At 41.3% G+C, this 22,262-nt stretch overlaps 1 protein-coding gene across 1 annotated transcript in view; it reads right to left on the reverse strand.

Moving 5' to 3' along the window:
* Window positions 1–21,761, reverse strand: part of Zswim5 (zinc finger SWIM-type containing 5) — a 110,188-nt gene extending 88,427 nt beyond the window's left edge. Inside the window, exon 1 of the mRNA XM_028785590.1 lies at window positions 21,152–21,761. Coding sequence (XP_028641423.1) covers window positions 21,152–21,761 — 610 coding nt within the window. The remainder of the gene's footprint in view (window positions 1–21,151) is intronic.
* Between the last annotated feature and the right edge of the window lie 501 nt (window positions 21,762–22,262).

Genomic DNA, 22,262 nt, shown 5'->3' on the forward strand with positions numbered 1-22,262 from the left:
CTTTCCTTCCTTCCTTCCTTCTTTCCTTCCTTCCTTCCTTCCTTCCTTCCTTCCTTGTGTGTGTGTGTGTGTGTGTGTGTGTGTGTGTGTGAGAGAGAGAGAGAGAGAGAGAGAGAGAGAGAGAGAGAGAGAGAGAGAGAGAGAGAGAGACTGACTCTCTGTGTAGCCCTGGCTCTCCTGGAACTCTGTAGACCATTCTAGCCAGAGATCCAATTGCCTCTGCTGGGATTAAAGGTGTGTGTTGCTATCACCCAGCTTCAGCTGCCTTGCTTACATTCCCCTAGGACCATCTGCTCAGAAGTACCTCTGTTCACAGGGGCTGGGCTCTCCCACATCAATCATTAATCAAGAGAAGGCCCTATAGGCCTGCCTATAGACCAATCTGATGAAGGCATTTTTTCTCTTCCCAGGTGACTCTAACAAGAGATCCCAGCACAGCAAAAAGAAAACAATAAAGTACATTATGAAGCCTACAAGGACACACTGTGGGATGCAATCCTTGTCCTGGGAGAGCTTATAGACAAGAAGAAAGGACAATACTTATAACAAACAATTACAATACAAGCTAAAGATAGAAAGTGTTTGTTTATCACCTCACTGAAATGTGCTCCCTGGGAAGAAAATACGAAACATTTTTTTTCATTGTTATATCTCCAGGAGATAAACTAAAACCTGGTACATTGGTATTCAATAAACAATTGCTAAATAACACAAAAAGCAAAAAACAATTTCAATTTCAACTACATAGATAAGGAAATACCATTTTTTGAGAACAGAAAGATTTTCTTTTGGTTTGGTCTTTGTGTTGTTTTGTGTTGTTTTGTTTCTCTATGTAATAGCCTGGCTGTCCTAGACTCTCTTTATAGACCAGGCTGGTGGTCTCAAATTCAGAGAGATCCACCTGTCCCATTGAGAACAAAAAGAATTTTAAAAGACAAGGAGAGGGAAGCTTCTTTGTGCAGTAGGTGGTGGCTAAAGTAGAGATCCACGACTGGTCAATGTGCTGAAAACAGAGGCTGTGGAGTGCTCCGTCCTAAATGGGACACCGAGACCACAGAGGTCATTGCAGAAGGAAGGGTAGATCACTACAGTGAAACAGTGTTTTTTGACACAACAGGACAGTTTACAAATGAAATCACAGAGGTCGTGACTACTAGATATACACGGTCAAACCAGACAAAATCCCAGCATGGATTTGGGAGGTAGTCAAGAAATCCCACCCCTAGCTGAAAAGCTACTGTCAGCTGATGGTTGCTGGGAAAGGGAGAATCAGTTTCCTCAGGGATGTGGCTACTGATAAGCCACCCATATTCCAGTAGATACCCCACCCATGCACATGCTGGCAGCACTCAGTGGACTCATTAGGTTTCGAAAAAGAACACATGAGATTGGGAGGGAGCTTGGGGATAAGGGAGGAATTAGAGGAGAGAATAAGGGGTAGAGTTGATTAAAGCACATTATACATACATGAAAAATTCTTTTTTAAAAATAAGCAAAGCAAGAAAAAAATTGTATTCATAGTACTCCTACAACAGCTAAGAAATTCTGAGCTGCATATATATACACACACATATATGTATATACATGTATGTATATATGTATGTATGTATATATGTACATACATATATATGGACTCATTTAACATAATACTGTATTCCTAATGTATAGACAAGGAAACTGAAACAGCCTACAAACTTAACCAAAATTTCACAGCTAAAAAGCAATAGAATCTAAGCACAGGTCTGTAGATAGACTAATTAGGAATTTAGACCTTCACACCTTTAATCCCAGCACTCGGGAGGCAGAGGCAGGTGGATTTCTGAGTTCAAGACCAGCCTAGTCTACACAGAGAAACCCTGTCTGAAAAAAAAATGAATTTAGACCTTATTCTCAGTGAAAGAGAATGTCTTTGGAGGTTTTCCTTTTGGTGGGGGCAGGATACGTGCTTTTCTGGTAACACCTTTATTCATGTCATAAGATTTACCAATTTACAGAATGCAGTTCAATGCTATTTAATATATTGGTGAATCTGTACACCTACTGTCAGTATCCAATATCAGAACACTTTCATAATCCTGAAGAAAACATTATGTCCATTGTTACTCTAGTCTGAAAATCATTGATCTACTTACTCTGCCAGGGGTAGCGCTCCCTATAGTGGGCTGGGCCCTCCCACATAAACCACTAAACAAGAAAATGCCTCCATATAAGCCAGTCTGATGGGGGTATTTTCTCAAATGAGGTTCCTTCTTCCCAGATGACTCTAGCTTATACCAAGTTCACAAAATAGCCAGCACAGTGATCATGAATAATGCTGCCCTAAATGTGGCTATATTAATATTTGCTTAAGTCCCTGCTTTCAATTATTCTGGGTTTTAGTTTTTCGAGACAGGGTTTCTCTGTATAGCCCTGGCAGTCTGGAACTCACTCTGTAGACCAGGCTGGCCTCAAACTCAGAAATCTGCCTGCCTCTGCCTCCCAAGTGCTGGGATTAAAGGCGTGCACCACCACCACCCGGCTATTCTGGGTTTTATACCCAGAATTAGAACTGCTGGGTCATATGGTAATTCTGTTTTATTTTTGGTGGAAACATCATACCATTTTCCAGAGTAACTACACCATTTTCAGCTTCCAACAGGTTCTGATTCCTCCACATCTTTGCTTGTGTTTGGGAGTAGAGTTTAACAATAAATAAAACCCAAGAGCTAGAGATATAGCTCAGTGGTAAAGACCTTGTCTAGAATGTACAATGCCCTAGGTTCAATCTCCAGCACCACCAAAAAAGGAAAAAGTAAATAAAAAGAAGAGACAGTCAGAGAAAACACACATATAGAATGAGAGAGGAGGGGCTAGAGAAATGGCTCAATGGTTAAGAACACTGACTGCTCTTCCAGAGATCCTGAGTTCAATTCCCAGCAACCACATGGTGGCTCACAACCATCTGTAATGGGATCTGATGCCCTCTTCTAGTGTATCTGATGACAGCTACAGCGTACTCATAAATAAATAAACCTTAAAAAAATAAAATAAAGTTATTTTAAAAAATTATCAAAAAGAGAGATGATAAATTAATAATTATTCACCCTAATGGGTGAAAAATTAGTATCTCATCATGAACTTAACTGCCATTTCCTTAATGATTATTGATATGAATTTTTCCTGTATCTTTTTTGGAGAAATGTTTTTCAAACCTTTGCCCATATATGAATTTAAGTTCTGTTGGTTACCTTCTGGTATTCTTTATATTCTCGAGGATATTAATCCTTTTTTTTTTTTTTTTTTTTGGTTTTGGTTTTTTGAGACAGGGTTTCTCTGTGTAGCCCTGGCTGTCCTGGAACTCACTCTATAGACCAGGCTGGCCTCGAACTCAGAAATCCGCCTGCCTCTGCCTCCACCTCCCAAGTGCTGGGATTAAAGGCATGCACCACCACCGCCTGGCCCAGGTAAAACTTTTTCTGGGGAGGAATCTACTCACCCCAGATAAGGAGCCCATGACAGATCACAGTATGGATACCACCAAAGTCCAACTTAGTGAACCATGAACTTTACTGGGGTTATTTACAGGAATATAGGGGTTACTTACAAAAGCAGATATGACTCAAAAGACAGCTTCATTACCAGAGCCCACCCCAGCATAGGTACACACTGCACAACCTGTAGGCTGTTCTTTACTCTTCAACCTGCAGGTTGGAGGATGTCCTTCTCAGGTGCCTCAGTTGATCTGAGCCTCTTCTAGGTGGCTGGCCTAGTCTCGGAGTCTTCTTTGCAGCCTGGCTTGTCTAAGTCTTCTTTCTAGCTCAACTTCTCCTAAGTCTGAAAGGGACTCTCAGATTCCCTTCCCTCTTAATCTGGCAGGATGGGTCTAGTGAATCTGGTCTGTTTCAGGGACTTCCTGAAGCTAAATTGAGTTTAATGCAGAGGAATTTTAATGTAGAGTCATGATTGCTCTGATCATATCCAAAGGCCTTGTAGGTCTGTGTAATCTAGTTAGAATGCAGACACACCATTAGTATATACATTTAATCCAAAACAATAAAGGCAAAGTTAGTTTGTAGAAGAAAACACCCAAGTTTGAAAGTGATGTCTGATTGAGAGGCAGACAAAGTGATGAATCAGAAGGATTTGCCAGAATTGGATATGTCCAGCTCTTATGAGAAAACAGGCTGGGCGGTGGTGGCACACGCCTTTAATCCCAGCACTTGGGAGGCAGAGGCAGGCAGATTTCTGAGTTCGAGAGTCCGAGGCTAGCCTGGTCTACAGAGTGAGTTCCAGGACAGCCAGGGCTACACAGAGAAACCCTGTCTCAAAAAAACCAAAAAAAAAAAAAAAAAGAACAGATTGCTAGAGTTAGTATGAGGCCAAGCAGAACAATTCTGGAGAGGCCAAGAGCTAGAAGCCAGATTTAATCAGTCAGCTTGGAGAGGAATTTGAGTCAGAACAGCTGAATTGAGCCAGTCAGCCAGAGTTCAGAAAGAACTAGGAAGGATGAGCTTATCCAGCAGTAAGTCTCAGAGACTGAAAACATTCTAGACCTAGATAAGATTGTACAGATGCTAGAAGTTTCCAGGTCTAGGCTTAGGTTAACAGACAGAAGGGGACAATAATTACTACAGGTGAATAAAAGTTACATTTACAGTTTACCTCCCTACTTAAAGAGCTTCCCTGCAGGATGGAATGTTTCAATGTCAGAGGAATCTTATTCAACAAATACCTATTGAGCACATTTACAAAAGTAGGAGCAACAGACTATAGAAAATTCTACAGAAAACATGAAAAATGAGGACTGAAAAAGGATGCTGTGTTTGGCCATCATGAGGTCACTGGCAACCCTTAAGACATCAATTTTAACTTAGCAAATGAGAGCACCTGTCATACTATAAAAGCTTCTGAGAGGGGATGAAAGGAAAGGAACAAATAAAGACTATGCAACATACCTGTAAGGGCTACCACAGTAATAGTGAATACTCCATAGTTCCTATGCTGGGCCTATTCAAACAGCTTTACTATTAATGAATGTTAATGAATGTAATTCTCAAAATAATCCAAAATAGCATCAATTTTAAAACATTTTAGTGTGTGTGTGTGTGTGTGTGTGTGAAAGAGAGAGAGAGAGAGAGAGAGAGAGAGAGAGAGAGAGAGAGAGAGAACATGTAAATGGTATCACATGTATGTAGGTTTGGAGGCCTAAAAAGGGTGACTGAGTCCCTGGCTCTGGATTTACAGGTGGTTTTGATTTGGCTGATATTGGTGCTGAGAACTGAACTCCAATGCTCTGCAGAGTAGCAAGTTCTCTTAACCATCTCTCCAACTCCTAGATAGCATTATTTTATCCATTTACAGCTGAGAAACAAACATAGTAAGGAGCCAGGATTGAGTGCACAAACACACACACATACACACATACACATTCTCACACACACACACACACACATATTCAAGGGTATCTCAAAAACATATGGGATAGGAAAGAATACAATAATATAGCAAAAGATTTGGAGGACTGAGGAGAAGGCTCAGTCAGCAAAGTGCTTTCCGAGTCATCCTCAAGACCTTAGTTCAATCCCTGAGACACACATAAAAAACCCTTTGCTGAATAGGCTCCATATGGTTCTTTATGCTACTAGTGATGTTTTTCAGGCCAATTTATCAAGTGTTATTAGACTTGAGCAAAATAAAAACAAGCAGGCTATGATAATACAACAAGCAGGTAAGTTTGATTATTACTATGGTCTTTATTCAATAAAATAATGAATAAATAGGGGAAAATGTATTGCCCAATTTTCAAAGAAACAATGCATTACTTACTGAGTATAAGATAATAAATGGAGCTCTCCCCTCCAGCCTAGCAAGATGCCCAAAGGAAAGAAGGCCAAGGGGAAGAAGGTGGCCCCGGTCGCCGCCGTCGTCAAGAAACAGGAGGCTAAAAAGATGGTCAATCCTTTGTTCGAGAAAAGGCCCAAGAACTTCAGCATTGGGCAGGACATCAAGCCCAAAAGAGATCTAACACGCTTCCTTAAATGGTCCGGATACATCAGGCTGCAGCGGCAAGAGCCATCCTCTATAATAGGCTCAAAGTACCTCTTGCCGTAAACCAGTTCACCCTGGACAGGCAAACAGCTACTCAGCTGCTTAAGCTTGCCCACAAGTACAAACCAGAGACAAAGCAAGAGAAGAAGCAAAGGCTACTGGCCGATGCTGAGAAGAAAGCTGCTGGCAAAGGGGACGTCCCAACTAAGAGACCACCTGTCCTCCGAGCAGGAGTCAATACGGTCACTACCTTGGTGGAGAACAAGAAGGCTCAGCTGGTGGTGATTGCCCAGGATGTAGACCCCATTGAGCTGGGGGTTTTCCTGCCTGCCCTGTGTCGAAAGACGGGGGTGCCTTACTGCATCATCAAAGGAAAGGCCAGGCTGGGGCACCTGGTCCACAGGAAGACATGCACCACTGTTGCCTTCACACAGGTTACCTCAGAAGACAAGGGTGCTCTGGCTAAGCTGGTGGAAGCTATTAGGACCAATCATAATGACAGATATGTCGAGATTCACTGCCACTGGGGAGGCAACATACTGGGTCCTAAGTCTGTGGCTCGCATTGTCAAGCTGGAAAAGGTAAAGGCTAAAAAACTTGCCACTAAACTGGGTTAAAAAATGTACACTAAGTTTTCTGTACTTAAATACAATTACAAAATTTAAAAAAAACAGTAAATGGATGGACAAAAGGCTATTTTACTTATCAGAACCATCATATTTGTACCTAAAAGCAGTAGTAATCTTTAAAAGAAAAATAAAAGAATTATATGGTGATAATAAAACTATTATAAAAATAGACGTCTATAATGTTCACTTTAGGAAAAAATTACTCAGTGGTTAAGAGCATTTGTTCTTGCAGAGAACCTAGTTTTGATTCCATGACAGCTCATGAGAGCTCACAACTGTTCATAATTTCAGATGGGGATCCAACACCCTTGTCTAACCTCCAAAGGCATCAGCAGTGAATGTGATGCACAGACAGACCTGTGAGCAAAACACTCACACACTTAAAATAAATAAACATAAAAAAAACACACACACAAGCTTTTAACCCAGTAGTAGTGGCACACATCTTTGATACCAGCACTCAGGAGGAGGAGACAGGTGACTAAGTTTGAGGCCAACCTGGTCTACAGAGAAAGTACCAGGACATCCAAGGTTACACAAAAAACCCTGTCAAGAAAAAAAAATTACTTGGGAGGCAGAGGCAGGCGGGATTTCTGAGTTCGAGGCCAGCCTGGTCTACAGAGTGAGTTCCAGGACAGCCCGGACTATAAAGAGAAACCCTGTCTCGAAAAACCAAAAAAAAAAAAAATTACTCATATTTGATATAATTTCTGTCATCTTCTTTCTTGTCAGTATTGTCCCTCTGAATCAACTAGCTATATACTAGGGTATATACTAGCAGGCCATATGGGATGTCATTCAAAAGGAATTCCATAAAAGGTTAGTCAAGCTTGTGGCAGTAAACATTTTTCTTAATCAGTTTTTTTTTGTTGTTTTTTTTTTGTTTGTTTTTTGGTTTTTTGACACAGGGTTTCTCTGTGTAGCCCTGGCTGTCCTGGAACTCACTCTGTAGATCAGGCTGGCCTCGAGCCCAGAAATCTGCCTGCCTCTGCCTCCCAAGTGCTGGGATTAAAGGCGTGCGCCACCACTGCCTGGCTTTCTTAATCTTTATTGCAATATTAGCTGTAATTTTAATTTTTTATTTATTTTTATTTTATGTGCATTGATATTTTGCCTGTATGTATATCTGTGTAAGGGTTTCAGAAGCTCTGGAATTGGAATTACAGACAGGTGTGACACATGTCACACATGTGACATTACAGACACATGTCGGTGCTGGGAATTAAACCTGGGTCCTGTGGAAGAGCAGACAGTGCTCTTAACCGCTGAGCCATCTCTCCTGCCCCTTAAAATTTCTTATAGTTGGAAATACATTAAAGTAGAGCAATATACTCAGCTGTTTTCATTTTGCAGGGTAATCACTTCCTACTTTGCCTCCATAATTAAATCTACTTTTACAAAACATTGCATTAAACACTATTTTACATTTGCATTCTGTGTTGCACTGTATATTCCTTATGACATAGAAATTAACTTCCATATTGAACATTAAAGATGTTGTGTTTTATAAATAAATAAATGAGCAAGCATGAAGAAAACTGTAACTTGGCATCACACTAATAAGAGAGTCTTTTGACAACGGCTACATTGGAAAAAATTGATACACTTTTGAATGACTTTCAAAAGACAGGAGAAACATTATGTGTTAAGCAAATCACTCATTTTGCAATCTATTAACAAGTAAAAGTTGATACCAGCTACAATATTTATGTTGTCTAAAGTGCAAAATGTCAGCAATATACTTTGAAATAGGGACAACATTAATGGGATACTGTGTGTCAAGAGCAGTGTTTGTCACATGCTGCACACAGAACCCCTGGGAGGGCAGAGATGAAGCCCAGGAGTAAGGGCAACTGCCTCCATGAGTGAGGTCCTAGTTTCTATCCCACTACCACAAACAAATTCTTTTTTTGTATAGTTGTGATTTTTTTTTAAAGATTTATTTATTATATATGAATATACTGTAACTGTCTTCAGACACACCAGAAGAGGGCATCAGATCTCATTTCAGATGGTTGTGAGCCACCATGTGGTTGCTGGGATTTGAACTCAGGACCTCTGGAAGTGCAGTCAGTGCTCTTAACCACTGAGCCATCTCTCCAGCCCCTAGTTGTGATTTTTTATTCTGAAATTTGATTCTCAACAGATTCTAAGTTTATTAACTTGATATAGATCCTGAACATGACCATAAAAACAAATAAAAACCAAAAAAACAAACCCTCATGTGATTTAAGTGTAAAAACAAGATTACAACCCATATTTTTTCTTTTTCTTTTTCCTAACCCAATAAAGGTCTTTTGCTACATCTCTATAAACTATCACAAATTATTCTTTTAATCCAGACTCTTGTTTCTGTAGCTAAACAACATCCTGATGATCTGTCTTTTTTTTGTGTGTGGAAATAGATACCTCTATATTCTTGTTGTTGTTGATTAATCTGATGCCTCTTGCCTACATAAAAATGGTAACATAATGTAATTCTTAGAACCTTAGACTTTGGTATCCAACCTTGGATTGTACTCAAAACGAGGAATACAAAGTGTATTAGAAACAACTCTCTGAATAAGTAAAAGTTATGATTTGATTTAAAAATAAATAAAAAAAAAGAAACAACTCTATCAACAGCTGGTAAGCAATTATCTACCTATCCTTATACAAAACAAGTAATTGCATGCTAACTCATAAATAAGGAGGAACTAGTTAATAATAAGCTCCACCACTTTAAAAAATATATATAATATTTTGCTGGGCGGTGGTGGTGCACGCCTTTAATCCCAGCACTTGGGAGGCAGAGGCAGGCGGATTTCTGAGTTTGAGGCCAACCTGGTCTACAGCGTGAGTTCCAGGACAGCCAGAACTACAAAGAGAAACCCTGTCTCGAAAAACTATAAATTATTTATATATAATTTAATATATATATGATTATATATATATATATATATGATTATATATATGATTATATATGATATATGATTATCATATATCCAAAGGTTCAGTCAAAATGTCAGCATATCTTCTAGGCTCCAGTCACATATATGTTAAGAGATCTATCCATACGATGAAACATAAAAACAGCATGTGACCATTCTTTCATTCAATAAACACTTGTTAACCAGGTATTGTAGCTTACATCTATAATCTTAAAATCTCAAGAGGTTGTAGCAGGAGGTTTGCAATGAACTCCACGCCAGCAAGGGCCACAAAATGAGACAATCATCTCAGCATAAATGTATAAATTAAAAAATATTTACTAAACACTATTTAGAGTAAATTACAGGGGTTGGGGATTTAGCTCAGTGGTAGAGCGCTTGCCTAGCAAGCGCAAGGCCCTGGGTTCGGTCCTCAGCTCTGAAAAAAAAAAAAAAAAAAAAGACAAAATAGAGTAAATTACATTAACCTCTCTAAGGGAGAGAAAGTTATGTTGAGAACCAAAATCAGTGGATACATATCATTATGAAAAGTATCACAGAATAATTTTGCATATGATCATAAGTACTATCTTAGGTAATGTTTCTATTGCTGTGATAAAAAAGAACATGACCAAAAGCAACTCTGGAATGAAAGGGTTTGCTTCAGCTAACAGCTGTAGGCCCATCATGAAAGGAAGTCAGAGCAGGAACTTGAGGCAGGAACTGAAGCAGAGACCACAGAACATGGCTTTCTGTCTTGCTCCCCAAGGCTTGCTTAGTTTGCTTTCTCACACAACCCAGGACAATCTGCCATGAGGTGGTACCATCCATAGTGGACTGGACCTTCCCACATCAATCACCGTTAATCAAGAAAATGTCCCACAGCCATCCCTACAGGGCAGTCTGATGGAGGCATTTTCTCAATTGAGGTTCCTCTCCCCAGACAAGGCTGGCTTGTGTCGATTTGACAAAAAAATAAAATAAATCTAACAAGAACAAATTCTAAACAATATTAAAACAACTATAATTCCTTATCAACTTAAGGACAGGCTAAAAGTGGTCAAGAAGTATACTGCCTTTATCAGAAAGAAATGAGCATATACATAAATTACAAGGCAGAAAATTCATATAAAAGTAACCGAGAGCCAGGTATCCTGGTGTACACCTAGTACTTGGGTGGCTGAGCTAGCAAGATCACAAAAAAAGCACAACAAAATGAATTATCATCTCCTAAATAATGCTGTAGCTTACATATGGCAGGCAAGTCTTCTACAGCTGAGCTACACCCCAAACCCTAAATTTTTCACTTTTTGGTACAAAGCACTGATCTTTAAATGTACAGTCCCATATTCTTAAAACTCTAACCAAAACAGAATACCATCAGATAATGCCTTGGTTTTTCATAGCCATGTGGAATTTTTTTCTTTTTTTCTTTTCTTTTTTTTTCAGGGAGCGGATTTGGGGAAGTTTTCTTGCTTTGTTTTAAGACAGTTTCTCATGTAGCTCAGGCTAGTCTCTTTTTTTTTTCTTTTTTTTTTCTTTTTTTTTTTTTTTTTTTTTGATTTTTCGAGACAGGATTTCTCTTTATAGCCCGGGCTGTCCTAGAACTCACTCTGTAGACCAGGCTGGCCTCAAACTCAGAAATCTGCCTGCCTCTGCCTCCCAAGTGCTGGGATTAAAGGCGTGCGCCACCACTGCCCGGCTGTTTTTTTCTTTTTTTCTTTCTTTCTTTTTTTTTTTGACTCAGGCTAGTCTCAAACTCAACATCTGGACACTTTGAACTCCCAATCAACCTTCCTATCACTGTGACCCTTTAATACAGTTCTTCCTGCTGCGGTGACTCCCAAACACAAAATTATTTTTACTTCGTAACTATAATTTCGCTACTGTTATGATTCATACTGTAAATATCTGTGTTTTCTGATGGTCTTAGGTAACCCCTGTGAAAGGGTCATTTGATGCCCCCACCCACTACGTAAAGAGATTGCTATACACAGGTTGAGAACCACTACCCTAGAGTGCTCAATTACAGGTATGCATCACCATGTCCAGGTTCATAGCCACTGTTGAAGTAGGAGAGTGCCTTGGTTCACATATGCATAAATCAATTTCCAGCCTTTCTCTCTTTGAAATTTAAACTAGCTTTAAACTGACATTTCAGTAGTATTTATTTTAAAAATTATGGATGTACTTTGATATATTAAAGAAAGTCCTCATGTTTCAAACATTTCTGTAAAATACAAAGGAAAGTGTTTCTGGCTTCTGTGTAAAACTGTATTGTGGAGCATTATGTGTGCAGTAAAATACACTTAAAAACTGTGGTGCTGGGGAATGAATCCAGGACCTGCACCCTCTAGGCAAGCCCTCCAGCACTCAGCCACTGCACCTGCACTAAGACATTAGAGGTAATGTCTAAAATGAAATCTGCTCTTTAGTCTGCCCATTATCTTTGAAATCTAAAACTCTGTTCTTGAGGCGATCATTTTTATATGATTCATATATATTTCTTATATTGGGAAAAATGGTAAATCACCACAGGAAACATATGATGCTGTGATTCTCATCCACTTCATAGATAAGCAAATTTGGAGTTCCCCTGTCACTTCCTATAACATGCTCACACTAAAAAGTCAGGCTTATCTCCCTTCTCCCTTTCAGGATTTTTGTTGTTGGTTTTTGTTTTTCTGGACATGAGTGTGTTGCTCTATTTGTTTACTTTCTTGCTTGAATGGTTGGTTGTTTGGTTGGTACTTTTGAGAAAGAAGTTTTGTTATTTTATCTTATGCTATCTGGAACTTCTGGACTCAAGCTATTCTCCTAGTTGAGTAACTGGGATTACAGGTGCACTGGTACCAGTCCCTGCAGCTGTACATCACTGAAGAGTCAGTTCTAACACTCACTCATTTGACAGACACTTACTGAACACTAACAGGCATGTACAGGAGCTAGGATGATGGCTCAGTAAATACAGTGTTTGGCTGGCAAGCACAAGTTTCTGCACCCATAAAAAAAGCCAGGCATGGTGGTATACTTACAATCACCACTTAGGAAGTGAGAAATAAACAGATTCCAGGGTCTTGCTGGCTAGTCAAGTCAACTTAGCCTAAGCCATGAGCCCAACCTTATAGTAAAAGATCCTGTCAAAATCAAGATGGGGACTAGAAAGATGGTTCAGAAGTTAAGAGTGCACATTAGTCTTGCACAAGTCCTAGGACCTTCATCAGGTGGCTCACAACCATCTGGAATTCAATGAATCTAATGCCTCTGGCTTCCAAGGACACCTACATTCACAGGCACTTACTGACCCGAGCACACATACACATTATTCACATTATTTAAAATAAATATTTTTTTTAAAGAGAGGAGAGGTTTGCAAGGCTCTCCTGAGTATTGGAATAATATCTGATGCTGACTTCTGGCTTCTACACAAACATGCACACATACCTGCACAAAAACTTACATGCACACACAAATTAAAAAAATTAAGCTCCATGCATACAATGAGAAGGAAATAACTCACTATGAAAAATAAATTAAAAAGAAACAAAAGATTCACCAAGAACACATCAAAGCCATCATTCACCACCGTCAAGTAGACTTCATCCCAGGGATGCAAGGTTGGTTCAATATATGAAAATCTATTAATGTAATCCACTATACAAACACACTCAAAGAAAAAAAAATCATATGATCATCCCAGATGCTGAAAAAGCATTTGACAAAATACAACACTCATGCCGGGCGGTGGTGGCGCACGCCTTTAATCCCAGCACTTGGGAGGCAGAGGCAGGTGGATTTCTGAGTTCGAGAGTTCGAGGCTAGCCTGGTCTACAGAGTGAGTTCCAGGACAGCCAGGGCTACACAGAGAAACCCTGTCTCGAAAAACCAACCCCCCCCCAAAAAAATACAACACTCATTCATTTTAAAAGTATTGGAGAGATCAGGAATTCAAGGCCCATACCTAAACGTAATAAAAGCAATATACAGCAAACCAACAGCCAATATCAAATTAAATGGAGAGATACTTGAAGCAATCCCACTAAAATAAGGGACAAGACAAGGATATCCACTCTCCCTATATCTATTCAATATAGTACTCCAAGTTCTAGCTAGAGCATTAAGACAACAAAAGGAGAGTGAGACGATATAAATTAGTAAAGAAGAAGTCAAGGTATCAGTATTTGCAGATGATATGATAGCATACATAAGCGACCCCAAAAATTCTACCAGAAAACTTCTATAGCTGATAAACAACTTCAGCAAAGTGGCTGGATATAAAATTAACTCTAACAAATCAGTAGCCTTCCTCTATACAAATGATAAACAGGCTGAGAAAGAAAATAGGGAAACAACACCCTTCACAATAGTCACAAATAATAAAATATACCTTGGGGTAACTCTAACCAAACAAGTGAAAGATCTGTATGACAAGAACTTCAAGTCTCTCAAGAAAGAAATTGAAGAAGACCTCAGAAAATGAAGAGATCTCCCATGCTCATGGAGTGGTAGGATTAACATAGTAAAAATGGCCATCCTACCAAAGGCAATCTACAGATTCAATGCAATCTTCAACAAAATTTCAATGAAATTCTTCAAAGACAGGGAAAGAGCAATTCTCAATTTCATATGGAAAAACAAAAAAAACCTAAGATAGCAAAAACAATTCTTAACAATAAAAGAATTTCTGGAGGAATCACCATCCCTGACCTTAAGCTCTACTACAGAGCAATAGTGATAAAAACTGCATGGTATTGGTACAGTGACAGACAGGATGATCAGTGGAATAGAATTGAAGACCCAGAAATAAATCCACACACTTATTAACACTTGATCTTTGACAAAGAAGCCAAAAATATACAATGGAAAAAAGAAAGCATCTTCAATAAATGGTGCTGGTCTAACTGGCAGTTGGTATGTAGAAAAATGAAAATAGATTCATATTTGTCACCTTGCACAAAGCTCAAGTCTAAGTGGATTAAGGACCTCAACATAGCTGGGCAGTGGTGATGTATGCCTTTAATCCCAGCACTTGGGAGGCAGAGGCAGGCAGATTTCTGAGTTTGAGGCCAGCCTGGTCTTCAGAGTGAGTTCCAGGACAGCCAGAGCTGCACAGAGAAATTCTGTCTTGAAAAACCAAAAAAACAAACAAAAACAAAACAAAACAAAAAACAAACAAAAAAACCTCAAGAAACTAACTGCCAAAAAAACCAACCCAATCAAAAAATGAGGTATAGAACTAAACAGAGAAATCATGACAGAGGAATCTTAAATGGCTGAGAAGCACTTAATGTCCAAAGTCCTTAATGACCAGGAAAATGCAAATCAAAACAACCCTGAGATTCCACCTTACATCAATCAGAATGGCTAAGATCAAAAACTCAGGTGATAACACGTGTTGGCCAGAATGTAGAGAAAGAGGAACACTTCTCCATAGCTGGTATAATTGCGAACTGGTACAACCACTCTGAAAATCATTCTGGAGGTTCCTCAGAAAATTGGAAATAGATCTAACTGAAGACCCAGCTATACTACTCTTAGGCATATACCCAAAAGATGCCCCACCATGCCACAGGGGCACTATGTTCATAGTGGCCTTATTTGTGATAGCCAGAAGCTGGAAACAACTCAGATGTTCCACAATGGGGAAGAATGGATACAGAAAATGTGGTTCATTTACACAATGGAAATCTACTCAGCTATTAAGAACGAGGACACCATGAGTTTTGCAGGCAAATGTATGAAACTAGGAAATATCGTGAGTGAGGTAACTCAGACACAAAAAGACATGCATGATATGTACTCACTAATAAGTGTACTAAAAGTACAGAATCCCAGGATACAATCCACAGAATTCAAGAAAGTTAACAAGCCAAAGGGAACAAGTGAGGATGCTTCAATCCCACTTGGGAGGAAAAAAAAAAAACTAATCATGTTGGAGGAGGGGGGCTGGTAGGAAGGGACCTAGGTGAGAGAGAGGAGGGGGAGGGGAAAGGGGATCATGATCAGGTATTGGGGGCGGGGGAGGAGTGAAGCCCTGAGGCAAAATGAGTAGAAACAGGCAACCTCAGAAGGAAGGAGCTGGGGGGACTCTCTAGAATGTACCAGAGATCTGGGAGGTGAAAGACTCTCAGGACTCAAAGGGAGGGACCTTAGACTAGACGAAATGCCCTACAGTGGGGAGAGGGAACTTTTAGAGTCCACCTCCAGAAGAAAGACAGGGCATCAAGTGGAAGGATGGGATTGCCATCCCACAGTCAAAAACTCTGACCCAGAATTGTTTCTGTCTAAAAGAACTATAGGAACAAAAATGGAGACGAGACTGAGGGAAAGGAGGTCCAGTGACTGGCCCAACTTGGGATCCATCTCAAGGGGAGGCTCCAAAGCCTGACACTATTACTGATCCTATGGTGTGCTTACAGACAGGAGCCTAGCATGTCTGCCCTCAGAGAGGCCCAGCAAGCAGCTGAGCAAGACAGATTCTTACACCCAACCAATGGACTGAAGCTGGGACCCATGTGGTTGAATTAGAGAAAGGCTGGAAGAAGTTGAGGAGAGTGACCCCATAGGAAGACCACCAGACTTAAGTAACCTGAACCCCCAAGATCTCTCAGACACTGAGCCATCAACCAGGCAACATACACAGGTAAGAAGCCCTCAACACATATACAACAGAGGACTGCCTGGTCTAGCTTCAGTGAGAGAAGGGGTACCTACTTGAGGCCCCAGGGAGTGGGGAGGCCTGGCGGGGTGGGGTGGGGTGGGAGTGGGTGGGGACATCCTCTTGGAGATAGGGAGGAAGAATGGGATGAGGAACAGTAGGAGGGTGGACCAGGAAGGAGATAACAACTGGAATGTAAAAAAAAAAAAAAATTAAAATAATTAAAAAAAAAAAAGACATTGTCTCAGTAGATAAAGGCATTTAGCACCTAGCCTAGTGACTTGACTTTGATCCCTGGGACCAAAGTGCATGAGAAAACCTATTCCCAGAAATTGTTCTCTAACCTCTGCACAAATTTTATATATGTAGACACACACATCAATAAATAAATGAAACTTAGGGTTTTAAAGCTGGATGTAGCAGGGCAAACTTCTGATCCTAGTATTGCTGGGGCAGAGACAGGCAACTCTGTGAGTTCATAGTCAGCCTGATCTAAGTTCCAGGCCAGCCAGGCATACATAGACTCTGTCTCAAACAACAAGATAACTTAATGTCACCAAATATTCCTTAAAGGCATATAGCTGCCTTTTGTGACAAAATCTTACATACAAATTAAGCTATTATGAAATTTTGTTGTAATTTTATCTATTCTATTCAAGTCTACAGGGGATGCTATAAAGCTTTCTAGTTGGTAGAAATATCTTTTGTGTCCCCCAATATTATATATTCAAATTAACTTCATATGAAATTCAGTAACTGGGACTACAGGTGCAAGCCAGTAGCAGAGCGCTTGCCCAGCCGGAGTTCCATTTTAGATATTACAAAACACACAAACAAGCAATAACAAAAAGAATAACTATTATATGTGTTACAATACACAGACAATTTCACAGATATGTTTATTGATGATACACAATTATACATTAATTATAGACTTACTACTTGATGTTTAAATTTTGGAAAATTTCCTGAAATTGATCTTTTCTACTACAACTATTAGCTTTTCAGTCGTACTCTTTCACACAAGGTAGCACTTGGCATCAATATAAAACACAAATAAATAAAACATTTTTAAAATTTGAATTATGTTACCTTCATAATAGTGAGGGATCAGACTGCAAGTTTCTTAACAAACCTTTAAACTTAGAGAAATACATGAGAAAAGACTAATTTCTCCTTTTAAGAGGAACAATACTTCTGATTCAGTATTGTTATGTAAAAGAAGTGTATCTTTAAATATAATAAGCCTGCATTCCTCCCTTTGTTGACATCAAGATAGGAAGTTTTAGTTCTCATTCAAAATGTGGTATTTTCTACCAAATACCAAGCGCACAGACTACTACTGAGTCAACATGGAAATAATCAGAAGTTACAGAATGTAGCCTACATGTGGAAAGTAATTTGAAGTTATAGAATGTAACCTATATAGACTTTATAAAAGTAACCTATATAGACTTTATAAAAGTTTTGTTTGCTTTTATTTTCCATAAAATCTTTTGTGCACTGTGCTTTTATGTTTGTGAAAAGGTCTTACTGTGTAATCCAAGCTGGCCTCAAACTCATGATTCTCCTGCCTCCCGCTCAGTGCTGGTTTTACAAGAGCATACTCTTGTGCAAAACAAACAAATACACACACACTCTAAGGGCCTGGAGATGGCTCATTGGTTAGGAATGCTTGATGACTGCTCTTATAGAGGTCCTGAGTTCAGTTCCCAGCACCCACATGAGGTGGCTCACAACCACTATAACTCTGACTCCAGAGGATCTGCCCTCCCTCTCTTCTGTACTGCACAAGCAACCACACACACATCTCCAAGTAATTAAAAATTTAAAATATCTTTTAAAAAATTCCATCATAAATCTTTTAAAGGATATTAAAGGTTGGATTTTCATGTCTATAATTTCAGCACTTAGAAAGTAGAGGCAGATGCTCTCTGAGTTCAAGGCCAGCCTGATCTACAGAGTGAGTTCCAGGATAGCCAAGGCTACAAAAAGACACCCTGTTTTGAAACAAAAAAAAAAAAAATTAAGGTTGGAGAGATGGCTCAGCAGTTAAGAGCACTTGCTTCTCCTGAAGAAGATCTGGGTTTGGGTCCCAGCACACACATGATTAGCTCACAGCTACCTACAACCCCCAGTTCCAGAGCTACTGACACCCTCTTCTGGCCTCCAGAGGCATCTGGCACACATCTGGGCACTCACATGTATACCTAAAATAAATCTTTAAAAATTTAAAAGAATAAGTTGATATTATTATAGATCTGGAATTTTCTTCCTTTCTACCTTTAACAATCCTCAGTTCCAAGACCATGATATGTTTTGGAAACAGTAAGAAAATATGAAGAGTTCTTAGCGGGATGTAAGAGTTAAAATGAGTTTGAAGTAAGGTTATAAACTAAAGAACATGGTTTATTATCAGACTATACGCAAATAACTCACTTATCATCTGGCAACACTTTTAGAAAACTGATCATCTAGATTAAGTTACACAAAAGTAGCCGGGCAGTGGTGGCGCACACCTTTAATCCCAGCACTTGGGAGGCAGAGGCAGGTGGATTTCTGAGTTTGAGGCCAGCCTGGTCTACAGAGTGAGTTCCAGGACAGCCAAGACTATACAGAGAAACCCTGTCTCGAAAAACCAAAAAAAAACAAAAACAAAAAACAAAACACAAAAGTTACGAGAGATGGGTCTCTGGTTTTGTATATTACAAGGTGACTCATGGCAAAATACTTTGGATTATGAAGAAATGAGATATCTTCTTCCATACTCACTGGTACAAATTCAGGTCGAAGAAATATCACAAAATACAAGTTCTCAAACATAGCATTTTCAATTCACTCTTTTTTGTGTGTGTGTGTGTGGTTTTTCGAGACAGGGTTTCTCTGTGTAGCTCTGGCTGTCCTGGAACTCACTCACTCTGTAGACCAGGCTAGCCTCGAACTCTCGAGCTCAGAAATCTGCCTGCCTCTGCCTCCCAAGTGCTGAGATTAAAGGCGTGCGCCACCACCGCCCAGCTTCAATTCACTCTTTATCTAGGAAATCCAAATAAATCAGACATTTGTTTGTGTCCTTCTCAGGGTCCCTGCAATGACTGGTATGAGTCTATTACCCCATAAGTACACCAACTATCATTTTAAAAGAGGAATATCTGATTTAAATACGATGTGGATCATCCTCTAAATCTGATTTCACTTGGAACTTGACATTTTAATCACTCTAAAAATAGGTACCTCTTGGGGCTAGAGTTACAGCTCTATGTTAGAATGCTTGCCTAGTATGCCAGAGGCCCTAGGTTCAATTCCCAGCACTGGGAGATGGAGGTGGGGGAAATAAAACTCTTCTCCCTTATTTGCTCCCTTAAAATTTGAAATTCTTTCAAATCCATTTCTATCCCTAAAACAACCACTTGAACTAACTCTTGCCAATTTATAATATTTTAAATAAGTTAACTGTTCTAAACTCTCAGAAAGATTAAAACTTATAGATTAATGAAATGAAACATTAATTTTCATGTTTTCAACACTTCAATATTAAAGCTGTATAATCTAATCGCCTATTTATCCAACTCATTCTTTCTAAAATATATACAAATATACAAAGCACTAACATCTTTCAAATAAGCAGAATAAACATGTTTCATATTTATTTAAAAATTATGCTTTTTAAAAAATATGACAGAACTTATTCATTCTCAATAACTGGAAGAGACTGTTCTATGTAAGAAACTGTGATGTACTAGTTTTCAAAGGAAAATAATTCCAAATATGTTGGTTTTACCGGAGGAGAAGAGATCTAAATGTTTGGGTTTGTATATGTATGTGCCTGAGCCTGTGAAATGTCCTTCATTCAACTTTAGAAAAATCAGTATTTCCTTTAGTCAATATAAGCATATAGTGTGCAATAAGACGCATAGAGATGTGCACTTCCAGAATGCTATAATAACCCAGATAGGCCCCCAAAAGTGCTTTAACATTAAGCATAGCAAATCAATGTTAAACAATGTCGATTTTTTCCTTTCTAATCACTCCACAAATCAGGTACACTTTAGCTAAATACTTAATGAGATTAACAAACTAGAGGCTCAAGAGAAAGAGTAGATTTTTAAAAATCAGTTTCCATTTTTGTACAAACAAAAAGATAAAACAAAAGCGAATACGAGGACGCCTTAAATGAAAGCATTTGAAACATCCAACGTGACTGGCTTTTGATTTACCCCAGTCTGACAAGGAAGGCAGACCCCGCCCCCACTCCAGATTGTGTAGCTTTTCTCCCCCTTTCCCATGGATGGGGGTGTAGAGAAGAGAAGCTGTCACATTTCCATCTTCCGTTATTGTTAATCTGCAGCCTAGATTCCCAAGCATCACTGGTGGTGGGGGGGGGGGATTAAAACAGACTATTTAAATTGTCAAAAAGGAAAATATTCTGTTGCTTTTTCCGATGTGAAAGTTAATTACACTCAGATTCAATCTGCTATAACTACAGATTGGCTGTGACAGCCTGTCCCTCAAACACTCCCTCTAAGACCTATTGCTCCCTTTCTCTCTAAACTATATCAGTAAAACGCTTTTAGAAAATTGTTGCATGCAAAAGGAAACATCACATCGTTATAGTGTGGGGTATGGGTGGGGGGGCAGAGAGAGAGAGAGAGAGAGAGAGAGAGAGAGAAAGAGAGAGAGAGAGAGACTGAGACTGAGAGAGACCTATTCGCTCTTCAAACAAAAAGAAAAAGAAATGGGGAAATGGGGCAGCTGGTGGGGGAAAGAGCAGTAGTGGACCTGAAGGAAACCTTGGGAAAAGTTTTTTATGCCACTTTTTCGTCCTTCGGCGGAGATGCAGGAGTTGGGCAGAAAGCCTGGGTTTTGACCCAGGGCTTAGGAAGGCACCTGCAGAAGAGGCAGGGGGCTGAGAGGGGCCGAGCAGCACCTACCGACTTGCAGCACGTTCTCCACGGAGCCGCTGTCCAGCAGACGGATGCCCCGGCGGAACGGCAGCCCCTCGCCGCCGCTGCCGCTCGCCGCTCCAGTCCCAGAGCCCAGCCCGGGGGACGCGCCCGCCCCGGCGGCCCCGGGGGCGGAGCCGGCCGGAGCGGCGGCCCCAGAGGGTGGCGGCGGCCCCTCTTCGACCGGCGAAGCCCCCGCCGCGCCGGCAGCCACACCGGCAGCCGCGCCGGCGCTCGGGCCGCCCCGGTACTGGAAGCTGGAGTACATGCAGATCTCCCGCTCATTCCGCGGGAAGGACCAGTAGACGATGCGGCGCTGCACCGGCTCTGGGATCCGCTCGAAGCGCTCCTCCACCCGCTCGTACGCCCACTTTTCCGCCACCGTCTTGGCGGCGCAGTCCAGCAAGGACTCGGGCTGCAGGTGGGGGCGGGCCCCGGGGGCCAGGCAGCCGCCGCCGCCGACCCCCGCCCCTCCGCCGGCTGCCCCGGGAGTCCCGCGGGGGTGGTGAGCTTGCGGGCTGGGCCAAGAGCACAGCCTCTTGGCCGGAGAGATCGGCGGCGGCGAAAGCAGCTCCTCTCGCTCACCTCCTTCCGCCATTGCTGGGGACTGACTGACTGACTGACTGACTGAGGCGGAGGCGGCTGCTCGGGCTGCGGCGGAGACCCCGGCCACGGCCACGCGCCCCGCGCAAGCGCCCAGCGGCGGCGCTGTGGGGAGGGGGCGGGGCGAACGAACCCACGAGCCCGCCGGCCCGAGTGGGAAGCCGGGGCCCGTCCCGTGCTCGCGCCGCTCCGGCCAGCGCTGGTTGGCCTGAGGACCAGCGCGAGGCGACGCGCGCCGTCCGGGCTGCCGCGGGCGCGAGGAGACGCGGGGGCGAGCGCAGGCTGCGGGCGCGCTCCGGGCGCAGCCAGCCCGGAACCCAAGCCGTGCGCTCGCGCGGGGCCGCGGGCCGCCAAGGACGAGGAGCGCCCCGCACCAGGTGCCTCCAGCGCACCTGCCGGCGGCCCGGACAGGACGGCCGCGTGGCCAACTGAAAAGACTCGGCCGCCAGCCGTCACCATGAGGTAACAGGCTTGGGGGGCATGAGGAGAGGAAACA

This window comes from Grammomys surdaster, unplaced genomic scaffold, assembly GCF_004785775.1.
Source record: "Grammomys surdaster isolate TR1022 unplaced genomic scaffold, NIH_TR_1.0 100, whole genome shotgun sequence".
Classification (NCBI taxonomy): Eukaryota; Metazoa; Chordata; class Mammalia; order Rodentia; family Muridae; genus Grammomys; species Grammomys surdaster.